This window comes from Musa acuminata, chromosome BXJ1-9 (assembly GCF_036884655.1).
Source record: "Musa acuminata AAA Group cultivar baxijiao chromosome BXJ1-9, Cavendish_Baxijiao_AAA, whole genome shotgun sequence".
NCBI classification, from domain to species: Eukaryota; Viridiplantae; Streptophyta; class Magnoliopsida; order Zingiberales; family Musaceae; genus Musa; species Musa acuminata.
In genome coordinates, this window is record NC_088335.1 from 39,347,042 (window position 1) to 39,370,198 (window position 23,157).

The window sequence follows — 23,157 nt, forward strand, 5'->3', positions numbered from 1 at the left end:
GGAGCCTGACAAGTTAGAGGACAAAGTTAAGTAAGCGAACGTTGCTACCAAGGAAGTTAAGGAGAATATAATCGGAGCGAGTTCTGCAACATGACAGTGGATGTCATGCATGAGAGTTGCAGTTTATCTTTCCATCGACCAAGGGGAATTGCTTGGAGACCACAATGGTGTTGAAGTAGGTGGTCGAAAGGGGTAAGGAAGCGAGGGACTCAGCTACCCAAAATCAAGTGTTGGTTAGAATAGAGGTAGACTCGGAGGAGTGCTGTAGTGTCGTAGAGGCGGATCTACCGATCGCGAAGACAGGGACACATATGCAAGAAGACAGATTATAGGGCCATGGGCATGGTAGCGTCATGGTACTACATAGGCGAGACTTCCGTGGAATTATCGATCCCTTGCTCTCATTGGAGGGAGAGCGCTTAGTCCTGAAATGGGCCGAGGAGGTGAAGAATGCAGAGGCAAACTTCAAGTATCGAGACAAGGTTGAAGGGCAGAGGCCAGTGAACTTTGTAAGATTGGTGTTAATGGGCTTCTTATCAAAATATTCAAAAGTGGAGGACTTCGGGTCGATGCAGGAGTGCTCGACCATGGAACGAAGTAGGCTGTACATGGTATTGTACCTTTTCTACTCAGAGGAGTAGGCGATAGAAAATATGCAGGAGATAGTACAATCTCAAAGGTGGCCAAAACTAGTAGAGACTTGCTCCAAGTCGGGGCGAAGTTTTGCTATTTTCGGAATAAACTTCTTGCATTCTAGAAGTACGATGAGAGTGAGAAAGCGAATTGTAGTAGTTAACTCAATGTAAGGAGTGCAAACACTTTGAGTGCTTCGGAAGTGCGAGCAAAGAGTAGGTGAAGGCTAGTAACCAGCTTGATGCATGGAGTGCAACCCTCGAGGAGGTGGGCGAAGTCAAGTAACCTTTGCCTTCTCAACTCTTAAGAGAATGAGCGAAACCGAGTACCTCATGTTTTTTATTTATCAATCAGAGAAGCTTTGCACATGTTCAAAGACCCTTCGAAGAAACTTAGTGAAAGACAACAATTGTCAAATCCTCACTAATGGTGTTGGTGCTACTAGGAGTAGATTCTCTTCATTTCCCAACAGAATGCCAATCAAAAGCAGAAGTGATGCAAACCTACTTGGAGGTGACAACTAGGTTGAAGAGGAATCGATGGGCAAATTTTATGAAGGAAAGACCCCAAAAACTTCAAAGTTTATAAGGCAATGCTCGTTAAAGCTCCAAGAGGCATCCATCCAGTTCAAGCGGTGTGAGACGTTTAAGAGATTGACGTATAATAAAGAAGGTCTTTTCCTTCATCTAAAGGATCTGTAGGAACCAATAAGGATCAGCACAACTCAATTGACCCCACACCAGAGTCAAGAGTCATTTGCGAATTAAAGTAGCATGGCGAATCAAAAGTTGACTACTTAACAACAACGGTGGAGAGCAGTTGGGAGCCAAGAGGGTGTTGTAGCTGTAGCAAAAGATTGATGATTTAGCAAAGGCGAGGAGATGCAGTGTCTGCAAAGGCTTCGACGAGGACGTTGAAGGAATAAGTGGGAGAGAATGTTATAGACAAAGCTATAAACGGGGTGTTTGATGTAATGCTTATGTATGTTCATGTCTTTTGGTTTTATTCATGCTTTGCACAACGTGTAAAGGGTTGGCAATAGGCATGGCAGCCCCAATTTGGTTGGCTTTTATTACCGTTTCAGGCTTGTAAACGCAGGTTGTGTGCAGTTGTCGTGCAGAAGCAAAACTGCCTAGAAACAGACCATCCAGGTAGCTTTTTGGGGGGTTAACAAGCTCCGCAGAGTAGTGCAGAGTGTTAGCCAATACAACACCTAGGAGCTACCTTGGTGTGGCACATGGTTGGATGGGCCTTTGAGGTAGTGTTTATGGCTGGTTCGCTGCATTGTTCCACAATAGTGTTATGTGGGCAATTATGAGGACTTTGGTCTGTGGCGAATCACCTTCGACCCTTTGTCGCGCGATCGTTCAGAGCTTACGAAGTCCATGTTTGTAATCTGCATTACCTATCAAGTGTTTGTTGAAATGGCTCCTTGTGGATCCCTAGTTAAACGCTTTCTCTAATCTGTCTTCTCTTTTGTAGGTCCTTAAGGAACCATAAAATGTTTCGGGGAGGCTGACCCTTTGCGGACGGACACACAAGGGTGTCGCACGATTTATGCAAAGCCAGCTAAGTCCGTGATAGAACTGTGGTGCTCTTGTGGACTATTTTTTACTATGGTAGGGGCAGGGGTAGTTTTAGGCTATTTTTGTGTTGGCACATGGGTGCACTAACCCTATGTTGCTATTGACATATTGAAACACCATGGTGTGCCAATGTTTAATACCTTTTCATAGTTTGTTGTACCGCTCGAGTCGGCATGGTATGGGCGGTACGTACTAGTCCAACTCACCATCTAGATGCGGCTTGCCTGAGTCCCCGTCGACATGCTCTAGCATATCATGTGTTGGTATACTGGTGTAGACTAATACATATTGTACCGACATCTCCAAAACAGATCCGATACTCGAAATGGTGAAACCTGCCTCTTTTAATTATGAATTTAATTCCCAGTCCTTAGCACCAGTACACAACAGTCCAGTGTTGTACCAACTACCAACCCTATGTGATGCTAGGTGTACTGGCTGAATGACATATACCTATATTCTATATATCTCTTAGAACTGCCCATCTCTATTCCACCATACCACGGTCACCACTATTGCTATTTATTAACTCAACCTTCACCACTATTAGTGCCCCCCTTACCGTGTTGAGCCCTACAACATTTAATGACTCGTTCACCAATATGCCACCACTGCTCCACCTCCATCTTTCAACCTCTATCAACACTATTGTTCACTTCACATTGCAGTTTCCCTTGTCTTCTTTTCATCATTGTGCTTGGTGGTGATGAGGAGGTTGTGGATAAGGAAGAGGATTAGAATAACTTTGTCACTTTATATCAAAATGAGAATGTATTTGAATTTAGATTTTAAAGATTTTTTTTTTGAACCTGTGGTATAAAATTAGTACTTTAGTTTGGCATATTCTTGGTCCATTGTAAATTTGGATTGGAGTTCATAAATAATACTGGAAGCTATGTTGGACATCCTAAATCTATCTTGAGATTGAATTTGTTAATTGTGTGTGAATTTTGTAACATTATTGAGTTGTTGGACAGAAATAATGGCATTCTTTTTTGGCTTTGATTTAGTATATTTTTTTCATTTTCTTGTCTACACTGACAAAGGTCTTTGATCTACTCAGGTGAAAGGTGGTGATATTTCCTATTCACAACTTGCTGAAGATTGGCTTTCACATTCCTGCCACATTTTGGAGATTCCATTTGAAAATTCTGCTTATCTTAGTGCTCTAAAGGAAGCTCAACAATTTCTTTGGGCTGATCATGACATGGATCCTGTAAGATGTCTTATTGCATTTGCACAGTTGTCAAAATTACTATATTATGTCTAATAGTTTCAATGTCACATTTGATAGGTGCGTGATATGAAAATTAAGCTAATTGAAGCTCAAAGGTGGGCGCTTGATATAAATAGCTGTGTGTCTAAAGTAGAGAGCTTCATGCATTGTCCACAGAAGTACAATGAGAGAGTATCATTGGATGAGTTAGAAAAATTGCTGAATTTTCGACCTTTACCATGTTATGAGGCTGGTTCCAGCAAATTGAAGGTTTATAAATCTGCTATCTAATCTTGCGTTGTATTCAATTCCAGAAACTTTTGCTTTTATGCCTTTTGCCATGTCAGTTCTATTTTAACTTTCTTTTGCTGTACAGACATTGGCAGAGGACGCTCAGAATTTAGTCATTGAAGTACAATCTGCTCTTTCATCTTACTTAAGTGTAAGTGGAAAACTGTGAATGATTCATGATATGAATGTAAAAATAAGTTTGCCATTGTCTACCAGTAAAGATCTGATGGATATATTGATTTTACTGTTTTGTCTCACGTCAATCAGATGGAATTAGACTTTGTATTCAATTAATAACAGTGCTTAATTGACTGGGTTATGAATTCCTTTGCACTACTTCATTCTATGACATTGATTAAGGCTTTATCAACATTCATTACCGTTATTAGTTGACCATGTAATTTTGTCGTACAAGTTACAGTTGCACTTAGTTTTGTCAAATTCTAACTTCAGATTAATTTTTCCTTAGTTTTGTCAAATTCTAACTTCAGATTAATTTTTCCTCAATATGTGAACTGCAGATTGACAAATTGGAAATGTTGTACAACAGAACTACTGAATTTCCTGCTAGTCTTCAGATAACTGAAAGATTATCTTGTGAAATTGCTTCTGCAAAGGTATGATTCATTATCTTATATAGTCATTAATACTAGAAATCAGCTTTGTGTTGTCAGCTGTTCTTTTATTTATTTTTCCATTATGGAGGTAGGACTAGTCAAACAGTGTCACTATGTTGTGAGATGATCAGCTTACATAAGCTGATGTTATGATTTCTACTATGTTTAATCTTTTGGTTATTGTTTCCTTGTAATGTGGGACTAGAAGCATAACAGAGAGTTTAGATTGTTGACAATGTTCTAAGGTCAGAACGACTTCTGGAATTGTAGAACAGTAAATAGTCATGCCAAGTTACTTCTTCACTGTCCAATAATTTATAACTAAAGAAATTTCAACTTTCAATGCAATAGTTCACAGTAAAAGCATGTGGAAGTCTAAAGGACTAGTAAGTAATTGTAGAGATGTTAAGAAATTTAAGAAAGTAGAGAAGAAGATAATTGGGGTTTGATGTGGACTCATTGTAGTCTCTAGGCATCATATTTAGGGATCTTGGTCTCACATTAGACATATGCTTCATAGTGCATAGGTGTTACATTGATGACGGTCCTGCACCAATAGGGAGGTAGAAGAATAACTTCGTTGAATCTAAATTTTGATATGCTTCATAATTTAAAAAAAAAAGTAGCAACCAGCTCTTATTTTTAATTTATATAGGCTTGAAAGAGATGGGAGGAAAACTGATCCTACTGGTCTAGATCTTCTGAATCAGAAGATAAACTTAAGATGATTGTGATTAGATTCGGAATTGTGTTTTTTACAAATTTACGGGACATTTGATTCATTCTGATTTCTTTTCAGAAGATATCTAATATGAGCTGAATTTTTGTTTGATTTCTCTCTTGGGATTATTATAATTTTTTACCAAGTCAAGCCAACATTTTTATGAAGTTGATTGTTAAGTGAGAAGTGTACAAAAAGTGGAACTCCTTTTGCTGTCAAGCCATGTAATACTAAATACTATAATTGTAATTAGGAATCAAGCATTACAATTTTGGTTACCTAACCTATGTCAGTCCATGGTTGGATTAATATGGGTCCGGTCCATGTCAACATACCAATACATGGTATGTTGGTACGTTGTTATATATCGCTGTGCCAACAAGGGTTGTGGGGGTGTGGGGGAGGAGGTAGAGGAGTAGGTGGGAAAGAGGAGAGGAGGAGAGGAGGGTGGAGGAGGAAGAGGAGTAGTGGTGGGACATCCAGTTTTCATGTCCTGGCCTGTGGTTGGATGTGCAGTGACACAAGTGGCAGACACTCACAATTCAGCATCTTGTGTGCAAATCCCAAGTGGCATGTGTTGAGAAAAAATAATAAACCAAAATGGACTGCTCAAAAAGGGGCAGTTATTAGTATCATGTCTTATAGTTGGTGATCATCTCACTGTTACCATCTCGTTTGCTACCTTTGCTATTTGCCAAATGTTTCTAATGTTCAGGACCACCTTTATTACTGCTTTTCATGATACTGCAGAATTGGTTAAATAATGCTCATTTGTGCCTGATGGAGAAAAAGCCTGGTTCTATCGACATTGATTTCTTTAACGAGCTAAAATCAGAGGTATCTTTGCAACAAGATGATATATATACCTACATTTTTTTCTATGTTATTTTACTTTCTTGTTTTTGATTTTGGATGATCCAAGGAGCTTTTTTTTTGTTTGAAACGATCTTCACACTTGATAGATGCAAGAGCTTCATGTTAGCCTTCCAGAAGTGGATTCATTTTCAAACATGTATAAAGACGTTGAATCATGGAAAATCAGATGTGAAGATATCTTGAAAGGGCCGCTCAGATTGAAGGTTGTAATCATCATAAATGTTCTGTGATTAATGTATTAGTGTTATATACTTTGCAATCCACTTGTAATTATATTTCAGAACTGAAGATTGACAACTTCCTTGTACAGGAACTTGAAGATTTCCTTATAGTTGCAGACAATCTGATAGTCAGCATTCCAGAGATAGATCTCCTAAGGAAATACAGATCTGATGCTTGTTCCTGGGCTTGCCATCTTCAAGATGTTTTGCAAAATCTTAATGAGCGAAACGACTATGGGAACATTGTTATAGAACTTTCTCACATCTTGAAAGCTGGAGAGTTGTTGAGAGTGCAGGGTATGGATTTTCAAAATTGTTCTCTTTTCTATATAGTTGGAGGGAAAAATGTTTGGGTACATTTTCCCCCATGCTTTATACAATCATATCTCAACTTTTCTTTGTGGACCAGTTGACGAGTTGCCTCTTGTAAAAGCTGAACTAAAAAAGTCAATATGTAGAGAGAACGCTTTAAAGGTATTAGTTCTTTTCTGCAGTACCTTGAAATTTCTAGTTTTGAATATCTCATACTATACAAAGAAGAAAGAGAATGGATAGTGTTTTAGTGATTAGTGTTTATTGTTCATTTTCATTTATTTAAAAGTAGATAAAGGCATCACAGACTTATGAAACTCTGTTTATACCCCAAAATTCATCTACATGCTAATGTAGCAGACACTTTGGAGTACGAGTAGGCCTTTTTTCACTTCGAAGGCATTGAGCTCACATTGGAAGGAGTTGAACATAGAAAATCTGTTAGACCATTCAAAGCATCTTAATTACATATGTAGTCAAATCTAACAGGGGCATTATCTGTGTAGCAAATATTATAGTGACAAAATATTGCCTCTTGCATACATTGTAAGTGGTTTGTGATGTTTGATCTCATTTGGTGTATGTTCTTTTCTCACATGAAAGGAGTCGAGTTCACATTGGAAGGAGTTGAATGAGAATTTGATAGACCCTTTAAAACACCTTAATCATATTAGTCAAGTTTAACAGGGTTGTTGTCAATGTAGCAAATGTTGTACATGACAGAATTATTGTCTATTTCATATAGTGTAAGTGGTTTGTGATGTTAGATCTATTTGGTGTAGATTCTTGTAGCTCTTTCATTTATCCTTCTCCGGTTCTACCTACAGCTTTACTGACAATTAGGTAATTTTGGACTGGTGTGTGCCTGAATGGGTTTTCATTTCACTTTCTACAACCTGTTTGTTGAAAATATGTTCAAATCTGGCCTATTTGCCAGCCAAATAATGACTTTCCTATTTAATCGATGTACTTTTGATTTAATAAGTTGATGATTACAAATCGATTTCATGTATCTTTTATTTGAGACCATAAGGTCCAACATAAGTAGCTTAATTCCCTCTGTGCCTCTACTTCTGGTTTAAAGTTTTGAGGTTCTCAACCTTTTGATCATTTTCTCTTCAATCAGTTATGTTATTCTGTATGTGTATGTTAATTATGATTAACAATATGCAATGGTCTAAATTTGTTTGTTTTAGCTACTTGCTCTCTTGTAGTTTACTTTGTACTTCATCATCATGGATTAAGTTATATGCTACTGCAGGCACTTGCTACTCCTATGCCTTTGGGTTTCATTCAGCAAGTGTTGAATGAAGCTTCTCAGTAAGTTCTTTTTTTCAATTTTTGGTGGTGCTTTAGTTTACTTCGTCTTAGGAACATGTATAATTTTCTAAATGTTCTGATTCTATGTGATGTTCTATTCAGGTTGGAAATTGAGAATGAACAATTATTTATAGATATTTCTGAAGTTCTCAGAAGAGCTGTTTCTTGGGAAGAAAGAGCCAAATCTGCTCTAGAACATGTAGCACACATCTCTGATTTTCAGAACATTATAAGGTGAAAAGTAGGCTACTATAAGCTGTATTTATGCATTGTGGTCAGTCTTTCACAGTATAATCATTGTTCAATTCAGGGACTCAGAGGGGATATTAGTTGGTCTTCCCTCTCTTGCTAATGTCCAGGATGCAATGTCAGTGGCTCAGTTATGGATAAGTAGGTCTCAGCCGTATTTGGAACAAACTATGAACAGGAATCCATCAGATCATTTGCTTAAACTTGATGAGTTGAAGGTTCACATTGTTTCCTGAATTGCTTTGTTGTTTCATACAAGCTATGTTTAAGAATTTGTCTCAATTGCATCTCATTTTTGCAGGAGTTGGTTTCCCAGTCTGAACTTTTAAAAGTCACTGTAGATGCTTCGGAAAAGCTTCAGAGCATTCTGAAGGAAGTTGAACGATGGGTGCAATATGCTTATTCTTTATTGGAACATGCAAAATCCTTATTTAATATACATCATGCAGATCTCATAGTTGGCCATAACTTTTTGACAAAGATCGTAGAACTACTCAGCAAAGTTGATTCTGCTATAGAAGACGGGCAGTCCTTGTGTTTTCATTTTAAAGAGTTGCCTGAACTGCGAAATGCATCTTCATCTTTGCAGTGGTGCTCGACAGCACTCTCTTTCTGCTACAAGGTTCCGCTACTAAAGGTAATTTTTCTCTTTTTGGTTTGCATTTGGTTACCCACGTATCAGTGGGTCATTTGTACCTGAGGTAATATCAGTCCAATTAGATTATATGGAACCAAGGTCCGCCATACCATACCGTACCGTACCGGAATTTCGACCCGGGCTCGGTTTGGTACCGGTATACCGGGCGGTACATCAGGGTGTACCGAGCGGTACACCCTGGTGTACCGAGCGGTACACCCTGGTGTACCGATAGTTTTATATTATTTTTATACTGTAGCAGTACTATAGTATAATACTGTAGCACTGTAGCGGTACCGGACGGTCCGCGTACCGAGAACCTGTCGGACCGGTACATACCGCCCGGTACGGTACCGGGCGGTATGCTTTGGTACGGCAGACCATGTATGGAACTGTACCTGTTGCTACTTTCTACAATTGCACTTCATGCTTTTAAATGTCATGTAATTATCTTCTTTTTTATTCAAATGCTCATGTATTATTCATGGTTTCCATTAATAAATTCATGCTAAAAGATGTTTGCAGTTGCACGTTGCTCACCTAGAGCATCCACTTTACTTCCTTGACTGATGAATGAGTTCTATATAATTAACATGAACTTATGTTCAGAAGGTTGCCCAAGGCATCCATGTGAGAAAAAAGTCACTAGAAGCTAAAATTGTGAAATTTAGGTTTTTGTAAGAAACTAACATGGTATGTTGCTTTTCAAGCCTGTTATTCCATAATTGCAGTTATTTGAATTTTGAAGTCATGTGGACAAAATTCTGGCAGCTTAATATTAAAAACATTAAGAGGTGGGATTTGGTATAGCTCACTTTGTCTCTTCCATCATTTTTAGTGGAGAGCCATGTGGATTCCCCAGGTGTTTCCATTAGTGGCTGCAGTTGGCATTTCTGTGTCGGGAATGCAAGTCTCACATAGACAACCTTATATTTAGAGATATTTAAGATTTGAGTGTCAAGTCAACCAGTTTGGTACTTTTGAGTTTGGTCAGGTAGGTCCCACTTTGTTTGCTGACATCCTTTGAAAGAAAAAAATGTGACAAATTATGGTTTTATTGATTCTGGTGGCTGTTGTCATTATCAGGGGTTTTGTAGGTGATGCCTCATTAGAATGGGTGCATCAAGAATGGTGCAAAATGGCTGTTATGTGCAACTGCATTAGAATGAGTTGATGTTGCATGTATCATGGTGATACCACATAGATAACTCTGATACTGGAAGTTATTGTTGGATTTCTGATACCATCTAATCTATTTGCCAACCAGTTTGGTACTTTTTGAGTTTGGTCAGCTAGGTCCCACTTGGTTTGCTGACATCCTTTGAAAGAAAAAATTGTGACAAATTATGGTTTTATTGATTCTGGTGGCTGTTGTCAATATCAGGGGTTTTGTAGGTGATGCCTCATTAGAATGGGTGCATCAAGAATGGTGCAAAATGGCTGTTATGTGCAACTGTATTAGAATGAGTTGATGTTGCTTGTATCATGGTGATAACGCGTAGATAACTCTGATACTGGAAGTAATTGTTGGATTTCTGATACCATCTTATGTATCTGTTACATGGGGGTTAGTGTATACAGACTAATACAGACTGGGAGTACAGTTATTATTCCACTTACAAGCCTTGGTATGTAAGCTGGTGATGACTAAGGGTGATACAGGTTGCATATTCATTGCAGCTGAACATGGACTCCCGGAGAGGGGCTCAGCATTATCCCAGGAGTTAAATCAAACAGTGCTTTTTTTCAGTAATAAAAAATGTGCAAACCTTCAGATAACCTAGTGTGTATTTTGTCTTCAATGTAATCAAACATTGACCAAGCTGATAGAATGGTAAGTCGATGACATCCTTTTACAATGTGAGTTCTCCTTGATTCATGGTATTTCTCTGTGAATCATCTCAGCTCCTCATTTGTTTTCTTGCCTCTGTGACTGTGCCTTATTCTTATCCTTGTCCCTCTGACAGAGTTTTCTGCATCTAACATCATTTAACCTTGTGTGTATTTGTCTTCAATGTAATCAAACATAAACCAGGCTGATAGAATTGTAAGTCAATGAAATCCTTTTATGTGAGTGATCCTTGATTCATGGTATTTCTCTTTGAATCATCTCAGCTCCTCATTTGCTTTCCAGTCTTTGTGACTGTGCCTTATTCTTATCCTTGTCCCTCTGACAGTGTTTTCTGCATCAAACATCAGGATTGCGCCTTTTATGCATTGACGAAATCTGTTCTGTGGTCTGCTTGGAATTTGTCAATCTTGTAATGTCAACAGCATCATATGCAGTTATCAACATGCAGTTGCCTATCGCCTTTATTAATTTGTTGCCTTTATTAATTTGTTTGATGTGGTATGACCTAGTCTCTCACAGACAAGTGTTTAAAATCTCAGTTGATGCATTTTATACTACTAGTTGGATTTAAGACTTTATCTGGCGTGTCTTACACCAAAGCATGTTAATTTAATAACTTTTTATTGTATAATTCTTGTTCAACACTAATGAAAAGTATAACTTTCCAGAAAAACAATTTAGTTGTCATGCATAAGGCCTAAGGTTGACCTTTGGGCTAATAGTTGTACAATAGCATAGATGGTTCGCAATTTGTGTTTAAAAATCCTTTAAAACATGACTCTTTATTTTTTTCTTCTCTATATGATACAGGTTTCAATCTGGTGTGTGAAAAGTTATTCACCACATTTGCTTCTTTTTGTTGCTTCTTGCTTGTGACTATGGTGATTTCTTTATTCATATTTCTTGGTATCCGTGTTTTATCAAATTTTATTCTTCAATTTCAAAAAATTTGTTTTTTAATTTCCAATAATTGAATTTAATGGTGAGGGACCATGCTATTGATGTGCTGCCATGTTTTGTGGAATGCTACCAGCATGGATTGGCAGGTGAATCTGTACTGGCCATGCTGATACTGCCATCGTAATATGATACAACTTGTTTGTCCAAAATAAAAGCTTTGTTTCTTCCAATGATGACGAGAGGCTTGGGCCTTTGCCTAGGCAAGGTTCGAATGCTGTGGGCCTAGGCGAGACATAATTGGTTGCTGTCTAGGCAAGCACATCATTTGGCACTCACTTCTCTCGTCTCCTTTCCTCTCTCTATGGCCGAACCCATTATCTCCCACCTTCTTTGTCTTCTTCTCTCCTTTCCCTCCTCTCTTGCTTCCTCTCTGCTCCACTCCCAATAACCAATTACCATGATTACATTACTGTCCCCTCCCTCCCTGTTCCCTCCCTCTTCTTGCTTCGTTGCCCTCTCAACCCTGTTTTTATTTTAATGATTTTTGTAAAGTAAGTGCCTTACTTTACTCAGGTGAGCACCTAAGCTAGCACCTAGCATCTTGAGCAATGGGGGACCTTGTCACCTTATAACGTATAGTGCTGTTTAGAACACTGGCTTTTCCTCATTCCTATGTCTCGACTTTATATTTTTTGTTCTCAAGAATGTAGCTTTGATGGTTTTCTTCTCCTTGCTAGTGATATATCCTTGGCTTATTAATTGGTTTGCTTTTTTTTTTTTGTTGCTAGATTTGTATCCTGCATTGACTGGATAGTTTGTTTACTTAATTTTTCTTCTAAGGTTGCTATTAGTGGAACGTTTTGACATTGCTTTAATTTTTGGTTCTGGCAAGGTGAACTTCATTAGTTATTGGTATTACATTCATGTGTAACTTGGAGGTTGTGTAGCCTTTTTGCTTAGGTTTCATGGAAGTTGTTACTAGATAAAGTACCAGATATTGGTTCATGGTTGCTCCTTTAGATGAAAAACTAATTCAGTTTGGTTGACAGGAGGTTGAAAGATTGCTTGAAGATGCAGATTGTCTTCCCATCATTTTTGCAGATAGTTATCTCGCTGAAGTGTTGATTGTGGGAGTCAATTGTCTTAGGAAAGCACTTTCTATACTTCCAGAACCTCATAATTTTAAAAGGTGCAAGTTGAAAGATGTTGAAACAATTTTAGATGAAATTCAGGTTAACTCATTCTTCTGATTATGTTTATTGACCTAATCTGATTTGTTGTTGCTGGGCAATCTTGACTAACATGCTTCCAATGCAATTTGCAGAAATATATAGTTCCTTATCCGTTGATTGTTTCTCAGATTCAAAGTGCCATCCAGAAACATAAGTTAGTCTTCATTTTCTCTATATTTTCTCTTTCATATAATGTTGAGCATGGGTTTTATAGCCTGCAAAATCTACATCTGTAACCACAAGTAACATGGATATCAGGTAGAACAAACATTTTATGTGTATAGATTTCAGAACTTATCTTAAGATGTTATTGTGAATTGTTGTATATGGGCAATTGTAAGATTGTCACTAGCCAATCATCTTACCAAATTCCTTTTCCTGATGGTCTTTCTAAGACATAGCTTTAAAGAACTAATGTTCATAGAATTTTTCGGAGTCAAGTGGTTAACTGGAAGAAAATCATATTTTACTTATTGATGTATGTTTAATATTTTATTTTCACCTAATGCTGTTTGAGCTCCATAACAGGGAACATACAGACTTACCAACTCCATCATCTTGTAAGCAGAACCTAGAGTAGTGAAAGCATGGTTAAGAAGAGGTTGATTTCATGATAAATGTTTTATATAATGGTAGAATGATGCCAGTATTTACTCTAATTTTAAACTGGATGATTAGCTATCATTTTCCTAATTTTGTTGCAGTTTTTGTCTAAATTTCTGATCTAAAATGAATTATAAGAAATGGGAAATGACTTGAATAGCTACCACCAGTGATATCATGGAACCGATTGAAGTTTCTTGTTTTTCTCTCAGAGGTTATTAGGAATGGTCACTTTGAGAGAATACTGCACATAGGCATGCCAATGGAGAGGTACATGAGTTACTTCTTTATCTACAAGCATGCTGCCACAAAGAGGAGCTTCACTTTTGAAATCCTCGGTTAAAAATAATATTTAATATTTTTGGTAAAGGAAGCTATTGATAGTTTGATATAGAATTGGTGTCTTTTCAAGTACGAGTAAATGATCCATAGAAGTTAGCTGCAAATTTTGCTTTTCAGTTTATATTTACTGTTTAATTAATGAATTTGATGGATGTGCCCTTGAAAATTGCTGTTGGAGATGGTACTCTATATATTTTCCCAAATGTGCAAGTATTATATTATTTTTTGCTTAACTTTGCCTTAATATTAATCAACTTTCAAGTTGTCTCTTGTAAACTAGTTCTATTGCAGTCTGCTTTGCATCACTACGTTTTGTTTGATTAGGTATAAATAACAAGCAATCTAATTTTTCAGTCCCATGAATGGGGATATTCTTAGTTTCTTATTTTTGGTTTAATTATAAACATTTTTATCTTGTTGTAAAGCTCTAAACACTAATGCAACTCAATCATGGTCACAATTTGTTTAAGCATCGAGGTAACTGAACTAAAACCACTACATATTTTAGTGGAAAGCTTAAAGAAGTTTGTTTATCCTTGTTCTTCTTTGTTTGTCCTTTGTTTTAGCCTAAGTGGGATCATTATCGGATTTTTCTTCATATTTTTAACTAAACCTAATCTGTTCAATGCGTTGATGCAGATCCTGGTTGAAGCAAGTTAATGCTTGTTTTCAACTGCCTAGTGAACAGCTTTGGCCTTCTTTGTTGGAGCTTAAGGTAAGCCAGTCACATGTTATGATCAAATAGTTCGAGTGCCCTAGATAATTTCTCCATTCTTACCAGATACAAATCAACTGTCCGGCCACATTATAGCCATTGCTTTTATTGGCTCAAATAGATGGTGTTTGTTGTCTATTAATAATTTGTCGTGATCATCATAGTCTCAAACAAATTTACCAATAAATTAGCAATTGTTTGTGTCACTAAGACATCTCAATAGATGTCGCAGTTTTTAGTCTCCTCTTTAGACTACCAATGTTGGTTCTTTGCATGAATGCACATATTAGACAGTTAAGTGAAATTCTTGGCTTTTCTAACTTACAAGAGATTATTTTTATATGTATTATTTATTTAGTAATCTACATAAGATATTTGAAGACCATAGTTTTGTAAATCAGGAACTAGAGATGTGCTGAACTTTGTTTCAAAACATTTTAGATGGTTATTATTATTATTATCAAGGATTGCCTTTTCGGGTACCAGACCCATTTCGGCAACCTATCAGACCGATACATGCTGATCTGTACCAAACATGGTATGCCGGTGTGTACTAGTGTTTTGACAAGGAAGAGAAAGAGGGTGAAGAGGAAGGGGTGGTAGAGGAACAAAGATGGTAGGAAGGAGGAAGGAAGAAAAAGAAGCGGTGGAGGAGGAAAAAGGAAGAATAAGAAGAAAGAAGAGGAGGATGAGAAGAAGCAGCAGTTAAGTGGGAGTGGCAAAGCAGAAGTGACAGTGGAAGCGGAAGCAGCAGCTGCATTGTACATGAGAAGAGGGCTTGCGTTCGCGAGCCCTAATTTGTTTTTTTAATTGCTGAGTTGGACAGGGGCTCACCACTTCTTTTGATTATTTTTATTGTTTTAGCTGGGCTGCCCGAAACAGGGGTGGTCTACATATCGGCCCATGCTTGGACCGGTATGTACTGGCCATATCATACTATTTCGGGCAGTACAGCAGTCTATGATTATTGTAGTTTCTTTAGAATTTTTGAATCATTTGCTATTTTACTGACCTATATAAAACTTGCTAAGTTAAATAGTCTTGCTTTGGTGTCTGCATTGGTCATTTAAATTCTCATCATTGCAGGAACATGGAGAAGCTGTTGCCTTTGAGTGTTCTGAGTTTTATAGAGTAGCTTCTGAAGTAGGAAAGATTGAGAATTGGATGTCTGAGTGCCATGTTCTTTTGGACCCAGTAGTTGGTGATCTTGATTCCTTGTCAGCTGGGCTAGTGCAAGTATGTCATGTCATCAATTTTGCATATATTATTGGTTAGGAATTCCTAAAGAAGTTTACACAGTTATTATTACCTTCCCAGATCAAAGGTTCACTTGACAAGGCTTTGTGTGTCTATCGTGGTTCCAAAGGACGAAGAGCCAGAGAATTCTCTGTTTGCTGCCCCAATTATGCAGGGAATGAAGAAGTATATACTTGTCTCGTATGTGATGATCGGTAAGGTGCCTGATTAACTTGTCAACTTAGATTACAATTTTGAAGTTTTACGACATAAATTGGTGCTACGAGACTTGCTTATCCGCTAATAGATTTGGCCACTTAGAGTTGGATTAACTTGGCTGATAGTATAAGTGGGCTTTGAATCAATTCTCAGGCCTGAAGATTGCCGGGCTCGATTATGCTCATAATGTAATATATTATACATGCTGTGTAACTTATTTCTACTGATTGGGTTCCATCTTAGTGGATGCCAAATAGAGCTAAGCTAATCTGAAGTCCCAGTCATATAAGAAAAGTTCATGGGACTGATCTTGAAGAGCTTTTAATTTTGAATTAACTAAAGTCATTGGGTGCTTGGGCAAAGTGTGGTGAGATGAGGCTCGAGCAGTTGAAAACAGGTTCAGGTGGGCACCTTCAATTGGGCGCAACCTAGGCACACGCTTGATCTCAAACGCCGAGTGCTTCAAGCGGACCTGAACCAAATCTAATTGAGTCAAGCCTGAACCACACCAAATTGGGCTTAGTTTGTTGATTATGGTTTGACTGAGCCAATAAAATGTGAGCCTAATTCTTCCTCACACAACACCCACTCACCCATGAAAACTTGTTTCTTTTCCTTAGTAAACCTAATCAGTGGCAGAGTGTCTCTGCCTCTCCAACGATGAATGGTGATAGCGCCTTCCTCTTTAATGGCGAATGACGATTACATCTTCCTCGGCAAACGAATGATGTTGTCTTCCTTCGGCGAGCGACTTCTATGCGTTGAGTGGATCTCTAATGGGCTCTTATTGCAGTAAACTCTCTCTCCCCCAAGGACCATCGTATTTGCTGACTAGTGGTATCAGTCAATGGATGGACCTATATGTATTGGTCAGTACCACCGTTTTGTTCATCAATACATTGGTATGCCAGTACATAGTAATTTTTGGAAAAAGGCTGAAAATTGGCCAGAAATTTTAAAAAAATCCCTTAGACTTTTTGTCCTAATTTAATGGTAATTTTATTATATTTAATTAAGAATAGAGTATATATGAGGCATAAATAAATGCATAAGGCTGTGATTAACCTTAAATACCCCTAATCTGGCTGTAAATGTAAGATAATATACTTAATTGGGTCTAGAAAAGGAGAATAATGTTATTTATATTTAATCATTGTAAATTTGCATAAATAAAACATAGAAAGAAGCTAAATATCTTTAAATTGGAGATTAATTTCAATAAATCTTGACTTCTAATCCATTTTTCATCCAAATCAATAGTTTAATTATCACTAATCATCGACTACGAACTTTAATCATATGCAAGAGTGTGAGAATAAAAGAGTGAATGAGAGTGAGTGAGAGTTGAGTGAAAGAGGGGGAGAAGGGGATTGAAAGCCCTAAAAGAGGCCCAAGTGGTCAATTTGATGGTTGGGGTTAAACTTGACACAATTTGGGACCCATATCGGTTTGATATTCTGACAGATACTGACCCGTATTGATTGGAAATTCTTGTATCGGTCGATATAGCTACATCACCCGTGTCGACTGATACCTGACCTTTTCCTACGTACCACTCGAAACGGGCTGATCTGTGTACCTGTCAGTTGACCAGTACATATCGCTCGTTTCGTGCCATTTTGAGCATATCAAACATTGCCTTCTCTTTTCCCTATCACTATCATCCCTTCTGATCTTCCACTATCCCTCCCCCTCCCTACTGAGCCTTCCTAGACCTCATCAACCCCCCTGTCCATCCTCCTGTTCTCCTTGATAGCTTTCCTCTCTGGACCCATTGGACCCCTCTCCTTCCTCCTTGATAGCTCCCCTCCTTCCTCCCTCCTCCCTTCCCAACCGACATTCACCACACTCTCCTCCTCCGATAGCTTAATGCTCCCCTCCCATCCGAAACTCCATAGACCGTGATAGCCCCCTCTCCTTCCTCCTCCCCAATAGCTCCTTGCTCCTCTCATTTTTATTTTAATGATCATATTTCTCAATAATTATATATATTTTATATTTTGATATTCGTGAGTGCCTCACTTCACTCAGGCAGCCATTTTGGCACCTTGCCACCTTTTAGCGCCTAGCACCTTTGACACCACTGGCTTGAGGCTTAAATTGAATATCACTTTTGTCTTTAGTCAATTTGAGTGAATTGAAGTATATTCCTTATTAATCTGCTTGATTTGGACTTGCCCTTGGAATTGCACATTTTAGGCTGCTAATTGGCCGTAGCAATAGACTTTTGTTCAGGTTGTGGCACCATCTCTTTGCCAGTTGTTGTGGTCTCATCATCTGAGTCCCTTTGTATTTGTTTGGTTGTGATCACTTTTTTAAAGGAGTTCTGCTTCTATGTACTAATTCTCCCACTTCTGGATATATGCCTGCTAATTCTATGTCTACCTTGCCACCTTTTAGCGCCTAGCACCTTTGACACCACTGGCTTGAGGCTTAAATTGAATATCACTTTTGTCTTTAGTCAATTTGAGTGAATTGAAGTATATTCCTTATTAATCTGCTTGATTTGGACTTGCCCTTGGAATTGCACATTTTAGGCTGCTAATTGGCCGTAGCAATAGACTTTTGTTCAGGTTGTGGCACCATCTCTTGGCCAGTTGTTGTGGTCTCATCAGCTGAGTCCCTTTGTATTTGTTTGGTTGTGATCACTTTTTTAAAGGAGTTCTGCCTCTATGTACTAATTCTCCCACTTCTGGTTATATGCCTGCTAATTCCATGTCTACCTTGCCACCTGTTAGCGTCTAGCACCTTTGACACGGTTAAATTGAACATCACTTTTGCCTTGAATCAATTTGAGTGATTTGAAGTATATTCCTTATTAATCTGCTTGATTTGGACTTTCCCTTGGAATTGCACATTTTAGGCTGCTAATTAGCTGTAGCAATAGACTTTTGTTCAGGTTATGGCACCATCTCTTGGCTAGTTGTTGTGGTCTCATCATCTGAGTACCTTTGTATTTGTTTGGTTGTGATCACTTTTTTAAAGGAGTGCTGCTTCTATGTACTAGTTCTCCCACTTCTGGATATATGCCTGCTACTGGAAGCATGTGAAGAAGCAATCAACTGAAACATTTTATTTATTATACAAATATCGAAATAAAAAAATCAGGTTGTACATTTTTTAGTAAGTAATTCAGAACTGTAAATTTTTTTGTGAAATGTTGACTCAGGAGGAAATTGGAAGCAGATAGAAGCTAAAAGCTATTTAAGTTAATTTGCATTTGTATAATTGATTCTACTGTTTCAAATGTGTATCTTGACAAGCTAGAATATGCGGAATTGACTATTTGTCAATTAGGGTTGACATGTATGTTTTATTATTCTGAGGAATATCATAATTGAGTTGACAGGTTCCATTACTCATGTGTGGGACCACCACTTGCTAATGCTGGGATGACTAGTGAGTATTCTTGTCCTTTTTGCCTGTGTGTGGAAAGTGGATCTCTACCAAGAAATGGAAACCAAACATTGGTAATCATCTTATAGTCAATTTCCACATTGGATATATTGAGGGAACTTTTCATTCATCTTATGTTGGTATTGCTTGTTACAGATATCTAGAGGAAACCGCCCGGAAATTAAATCATTCTGCGAACTTTTATATGCTGCAAAGGATTTCCATGCAAGGTAAAGAGAATCTAAGATGTTTTATTTTTGAGATGCGTACCTAATTATACAATGTGATATTTCCTTCTAACGAAGTGCAGATATTTAATAAAACAGCCTAGTTAACTTAAATAATTACAAACTAGAACACTGATTTATGGACATAAATGTTCTCATTTCCATTGCCTGAAGATTTTTAGAGTTATGAATTATTTGAAAATTTTATTCAAATTCTTTTGACTTAAGCAGGTTTTTCTTTTTTGATTTTGGTTTCAATGATTGCATAATGTGATTTGCTCGATTCGGAGGCTGTATCATATTGCTATAGCATTTCATGTATTGATTGTCTACCTTTGTATCACTACAACCTCTCTAAGACTAGAAATATTGACTTTCATTTATCTATTCTCATTGTTCTTGTTAGCCTCTGCTTAAGCTGGAATGTGTGGTGAGTGGCCTACAACCTTTTGGTAGGATGACCTTATGTGTACTAGTGGTGATGACAACATTATGGTTCACAAATAACAGTACTATAAATTAAGATAATCTCTCTGTAGGACACTGAAATTTGCTAACCAAGTAAAATCATGATGAATTTGAAATTTGATGTGATATCTCAGAACCTTCAAAATCCTCTTTATGCTATAGAATTTATTTTGAGAAACTAAAATGGCTTGTTATAGTCATTTCTTTGTTTAGTTAATAATTATTCAATAAATGTAAATTTGGAAATTTAATTAATTCAATGATATCTACATTTGCAGGTTAGGTGCTGATTTAAATTCACATCGATTTGTTTTTGTAACACTAATTTTCAATTGACTCAGGGATTATGTGCAAGTAATTAAAATACAAAGCAAAAGTTGGCAGTTGAGAGATAAGACCTACACCGAAGTCATAAGGCTTATCTGCTCTCTTCTCTTTTCACACATCTCGCACACAAAGGCCATTTTCTCTTTTGCTCCATAGCACTTTCCACTCACATGCACGCACGACACCTTTCACCTATCAATCCTAGTGCTAATCAATTAAATACATACCATAACTTCTATAATTCCAATTCTTAACACTAATCAATTTTATCTTCATCACTGAAGTGCCAGCGGTTTGGGAGAGCTCAACATGGACACATGGAGTACATTTGACCATAGTTATCACTTTTCAAAAGGTTCAAAACTAGATCAGATTAGCTGGTTCAACAAGAAAAATGTACTAGACTGATAGAACCCTTGCAGATTCTAAACTTGGGGTTGATCTCTTTAGGGGATCGGCCTCCTTGGAACTCTATAGGGGTTCCTCCCTCCAAGTTGCTGCTCAAAGGCTGCAGAAAAGATTCATCTGTTGCTTAAGAAAAGTGATGGAATACATAGCTATTTATAGGGCTTCTAAACCCTAACTCCTAATAGGACTCCTACTTAAGACTCTTACTTCTAACCAACTCCTAATAGGACTCCTACTCAAGACTCCTATTCCCTTACAACTCCTAATTCTTCTAAAAGAAAAAACCTCCTATATGAATGTCCCTCTCAATTAGGACTCTCCTAGCTAGAGTCCTAACAGAATGTCCCTCTCAATTAGGACTCTCCTAGCTAGAGTCCTAACAGTTTTACATGAATGTCCCTCTCAATTAGGACTCTCCAAGCTAGAGTCCTAACAGACCCGCCCTCTTCAAATCAGCCTTGTCCTCGAGGCTGATGATTCGTGAATTCTGGGAATTTGATCTTCAAGTCATCATAGTTCTCCCAAGTGGCATCTTCTATTGGTAGGTTCGCCCACTGTATTAGCACTTCATTAGCGGGTTGTCGTCGTCGAGTCACGATCCGTCGATCAATAATGGCACATGGTTGGGTCTGGAGTTCTCTTTGGGTAGTCATATTTGGTGGGTGGCTTTGGGCTGTCTCCAAGCACCTATTTAAAACTTCCGTCTGGCTGTTGGTTTGTGGGTGATATGTCGTACTCCTTTTCAATTTAGTACCCTGCATATGGAATAACTTTGTCCAAAATCTGCTCTTAAAGATGCAAGTAGAATTTGTCACAAGCACAATGCGTCCTTTATAGCATAATTCTTTTGAGTCCCGATTGTAATGAGCCACGGAGCTTGGTGCTTCCTCTAATTTTTTTTTTATCTTACTGGTCTCTGAATCTTCCTGCCATTCCATCTTAATATCCTCAAGGAAGTCGTTGGTTGGAAGTAAACGACCGAAAATTCAGCTTGCTCGGGTAGCTGCGAAAGCGCATCTGCAACAACATTCTCTTTTCACCTTTTGTAAGTTATTTCATAATCAAATCCAAGAAGTTTTGTTACCCATTTTTGCTGCTGAAGGGATAATATCTTTCGCTCCAAAAAGTACTTGAGGCTTTTATGGTCGGTTTTAATTTGAAATCGTCGACCAATCAAGTAGGGTCTCCACCTCGTTGCTGCGCGCACAATGGCAAGCATCTCATCATATGTTGACTTATTTTGATGGGAGGGAGATAATGCCTTGCTAGTGTATACGAATGGTCGACCATCTTGCATGATAATGACTCCAATTCTGACTCCAGATGCGTCGGCCTCAATAACGAAGGGTTGGTTGAAATCTGGTAGTGTTAGCGCCGGCGTCGTCGTTATGGCTACCTTAAGTTTGTCGAAGGCAGTGGAGGCTCTGTCCGACCATTGGAAGACATCTTTTTCCAGTAAGGAAGTAAGTGGTGCACTGATCTTTCCATAGTTTTTCACGAACTTACGGTAGTAGCCTGTTAAACCCAAAAAGCCATGTAGCAATTTTATGTTCCTCGGGGTAGGCCAGTTTTGCATTGCTTCAATTTTGAAGGGGTCCACCATCACACCTTCCTCTGATATGATATGCCCAAGATATTTCACCTTTTGTTGAAGAAAGTAAAAATTCGTAGTGGCCGTTGTGTGTTCGAAAGACGGTTTTCGATATGACTTCTTCATACACTTGTATTTGATAATACCCGGATCGAAGGTCCGGCTTTGCGAAGATTTGTGCTCCCTTTCATCTAGCAATTCATCTGCTATTGGAATAAGGTATTTGTTCTTGATGGTTATGCCATTGAGAGCTCGATAATCAATGCATATTCGCCATGTTCCGTCCTTCTTGCGTACAAGTAGCACCGGTGAAGAGTAGAGGTTGCAACTTGGCCAAATAACTCTTGTTTCGAGCATCTCTTTTACAATCCTTTCTATTTTATCCTTCTGGAGATGTAGATACTGATATGGCCGAGTATTTGCTGGAGGTTTGCCTGAAAGAATTGTTATATAATGATCATGCCGACTGGTAAGAGATAGGTTGTGCGGTTCGTCAAATATATCTAAAAATTCAGCAAGCAAAGGAAGTAGGTTTGGATCTTCAAATTCTATTGACTCTCCCTTAGTTTGCTGCTCAAGTTGTACCAAAAGGCCGCTGCATGCTTTATGCAAAACCTTCTTCATTTGTTGTGTGCAAATCGTCGTTATGTCACCCTCACGTTTCCCGTTCAGTATCACCTGTTTCTCCTTACTGTAAAATTTCATAATTAGTTGCATAAAATTCCAAGAAATATCACATAATGTCGTCAACCATTTAATTATGAGCATGGCCTCATGATCATCAAGAGGGAGAAGGAAGAAATCTGCAATTATCTCTTGGTCCTGCAGCAATAGTTTCTCCTGCGGGCGCCTACGATCATAATTCAAAATCCGTCCGTCGACGACCTTAACGTCAAACCTGCTGCAATTCTCAATAGATAAGGCCATCTGGATAGTAACCTTACTATTTATAAAGTTATTAG

The 23,157-nt window shown here is 38.1% G+C and overlaps 1 protein-coding gene across 5 annotated transcripts in view; it reads left to right on the top strand.

The window, feature by feature from the left end:
• LOC135593502 (lysine-specific demethylase JMJ17-like) overlaps positions 1 to 23,157 on the top strand; it is a 53,614-nt gene that overhangs the window by 19,994 nt on the left and 10,463 nt on the right. For all 5 annotated transcript variants that reach the window (XM_065083599.1, XM_065083601.1, XM_065083600.1 and 2 more), the window contains 19 exons: positions 3,283 to 3,435; positions 3,514 to 3,705; positions 3,812 to 3,877; positions 4,248 to 4,343; positions 5,815 to 5,901; positions 6,027 to 6,143; positions 6,251 to 6,458; positions 6,571 to 6,635; positions 7,735 to 7,793; positions 7,896 to 8,027; positions 8,104 to 8,260; positions 8,344 to 8,679; positions 12,481 to 12,663; positions 12,756 to 12,817; positions 14,248 to 14,323; positions 15,410 to 15,559; positions 15,641 to 15,774; positions 19,128 to 19,248; positions 19,331 to 19,404. In XM_065083599.1, coding sequence (XP_064939671.1) covers positions 3,283 to 3,435; positions 3,514 to 3,705; positions 3,812 to 3,877; positions 4,248 to 4,343; positions 5,815 to 5,901; positions 6,027 to 6,143; positions 6,251 to 6,458; positions 6,571 to 6,635; positions 7,735 to 7,793; positions 7,896 to 8,027; positions 8,104 to 8,260; positions 8,344 to 8,679; positions 12,481 to 12,663; positions 12,756 to 12,817; positions 14,248 to 14,323; positions 15,410 to 15,559; positions 15,641 to 15,774; positions 19,128 to 19,248; positions 19,331 to 19,404 — 2,468 coding nt within the window. The remainder of the gene's footprint in view (positions 1 to 3,282; positions 3,436 to 3,513; positions 3,706 to 3,811; positions 3,878 to 4,247; positions 4,344 to 5,814; positions 5,902 to 6,026; positions 6,144 to 6,250; positions 6,459 to 6,570; positions 6,636 to 7,734; positions 7,794 to 7,895; positions 8,028 to 8,103; positions 8,261 to 8,343; positions 8,680 to 12,480; positions 12,664 to 12,755; positions 12,818 to 14,247; positions 14,324 to 15,409; positions 15,560 to 15,640; positions 15,775 to 19,127; positions 19,249 to 19,330; positions 19,405 to 23,157) is intronic.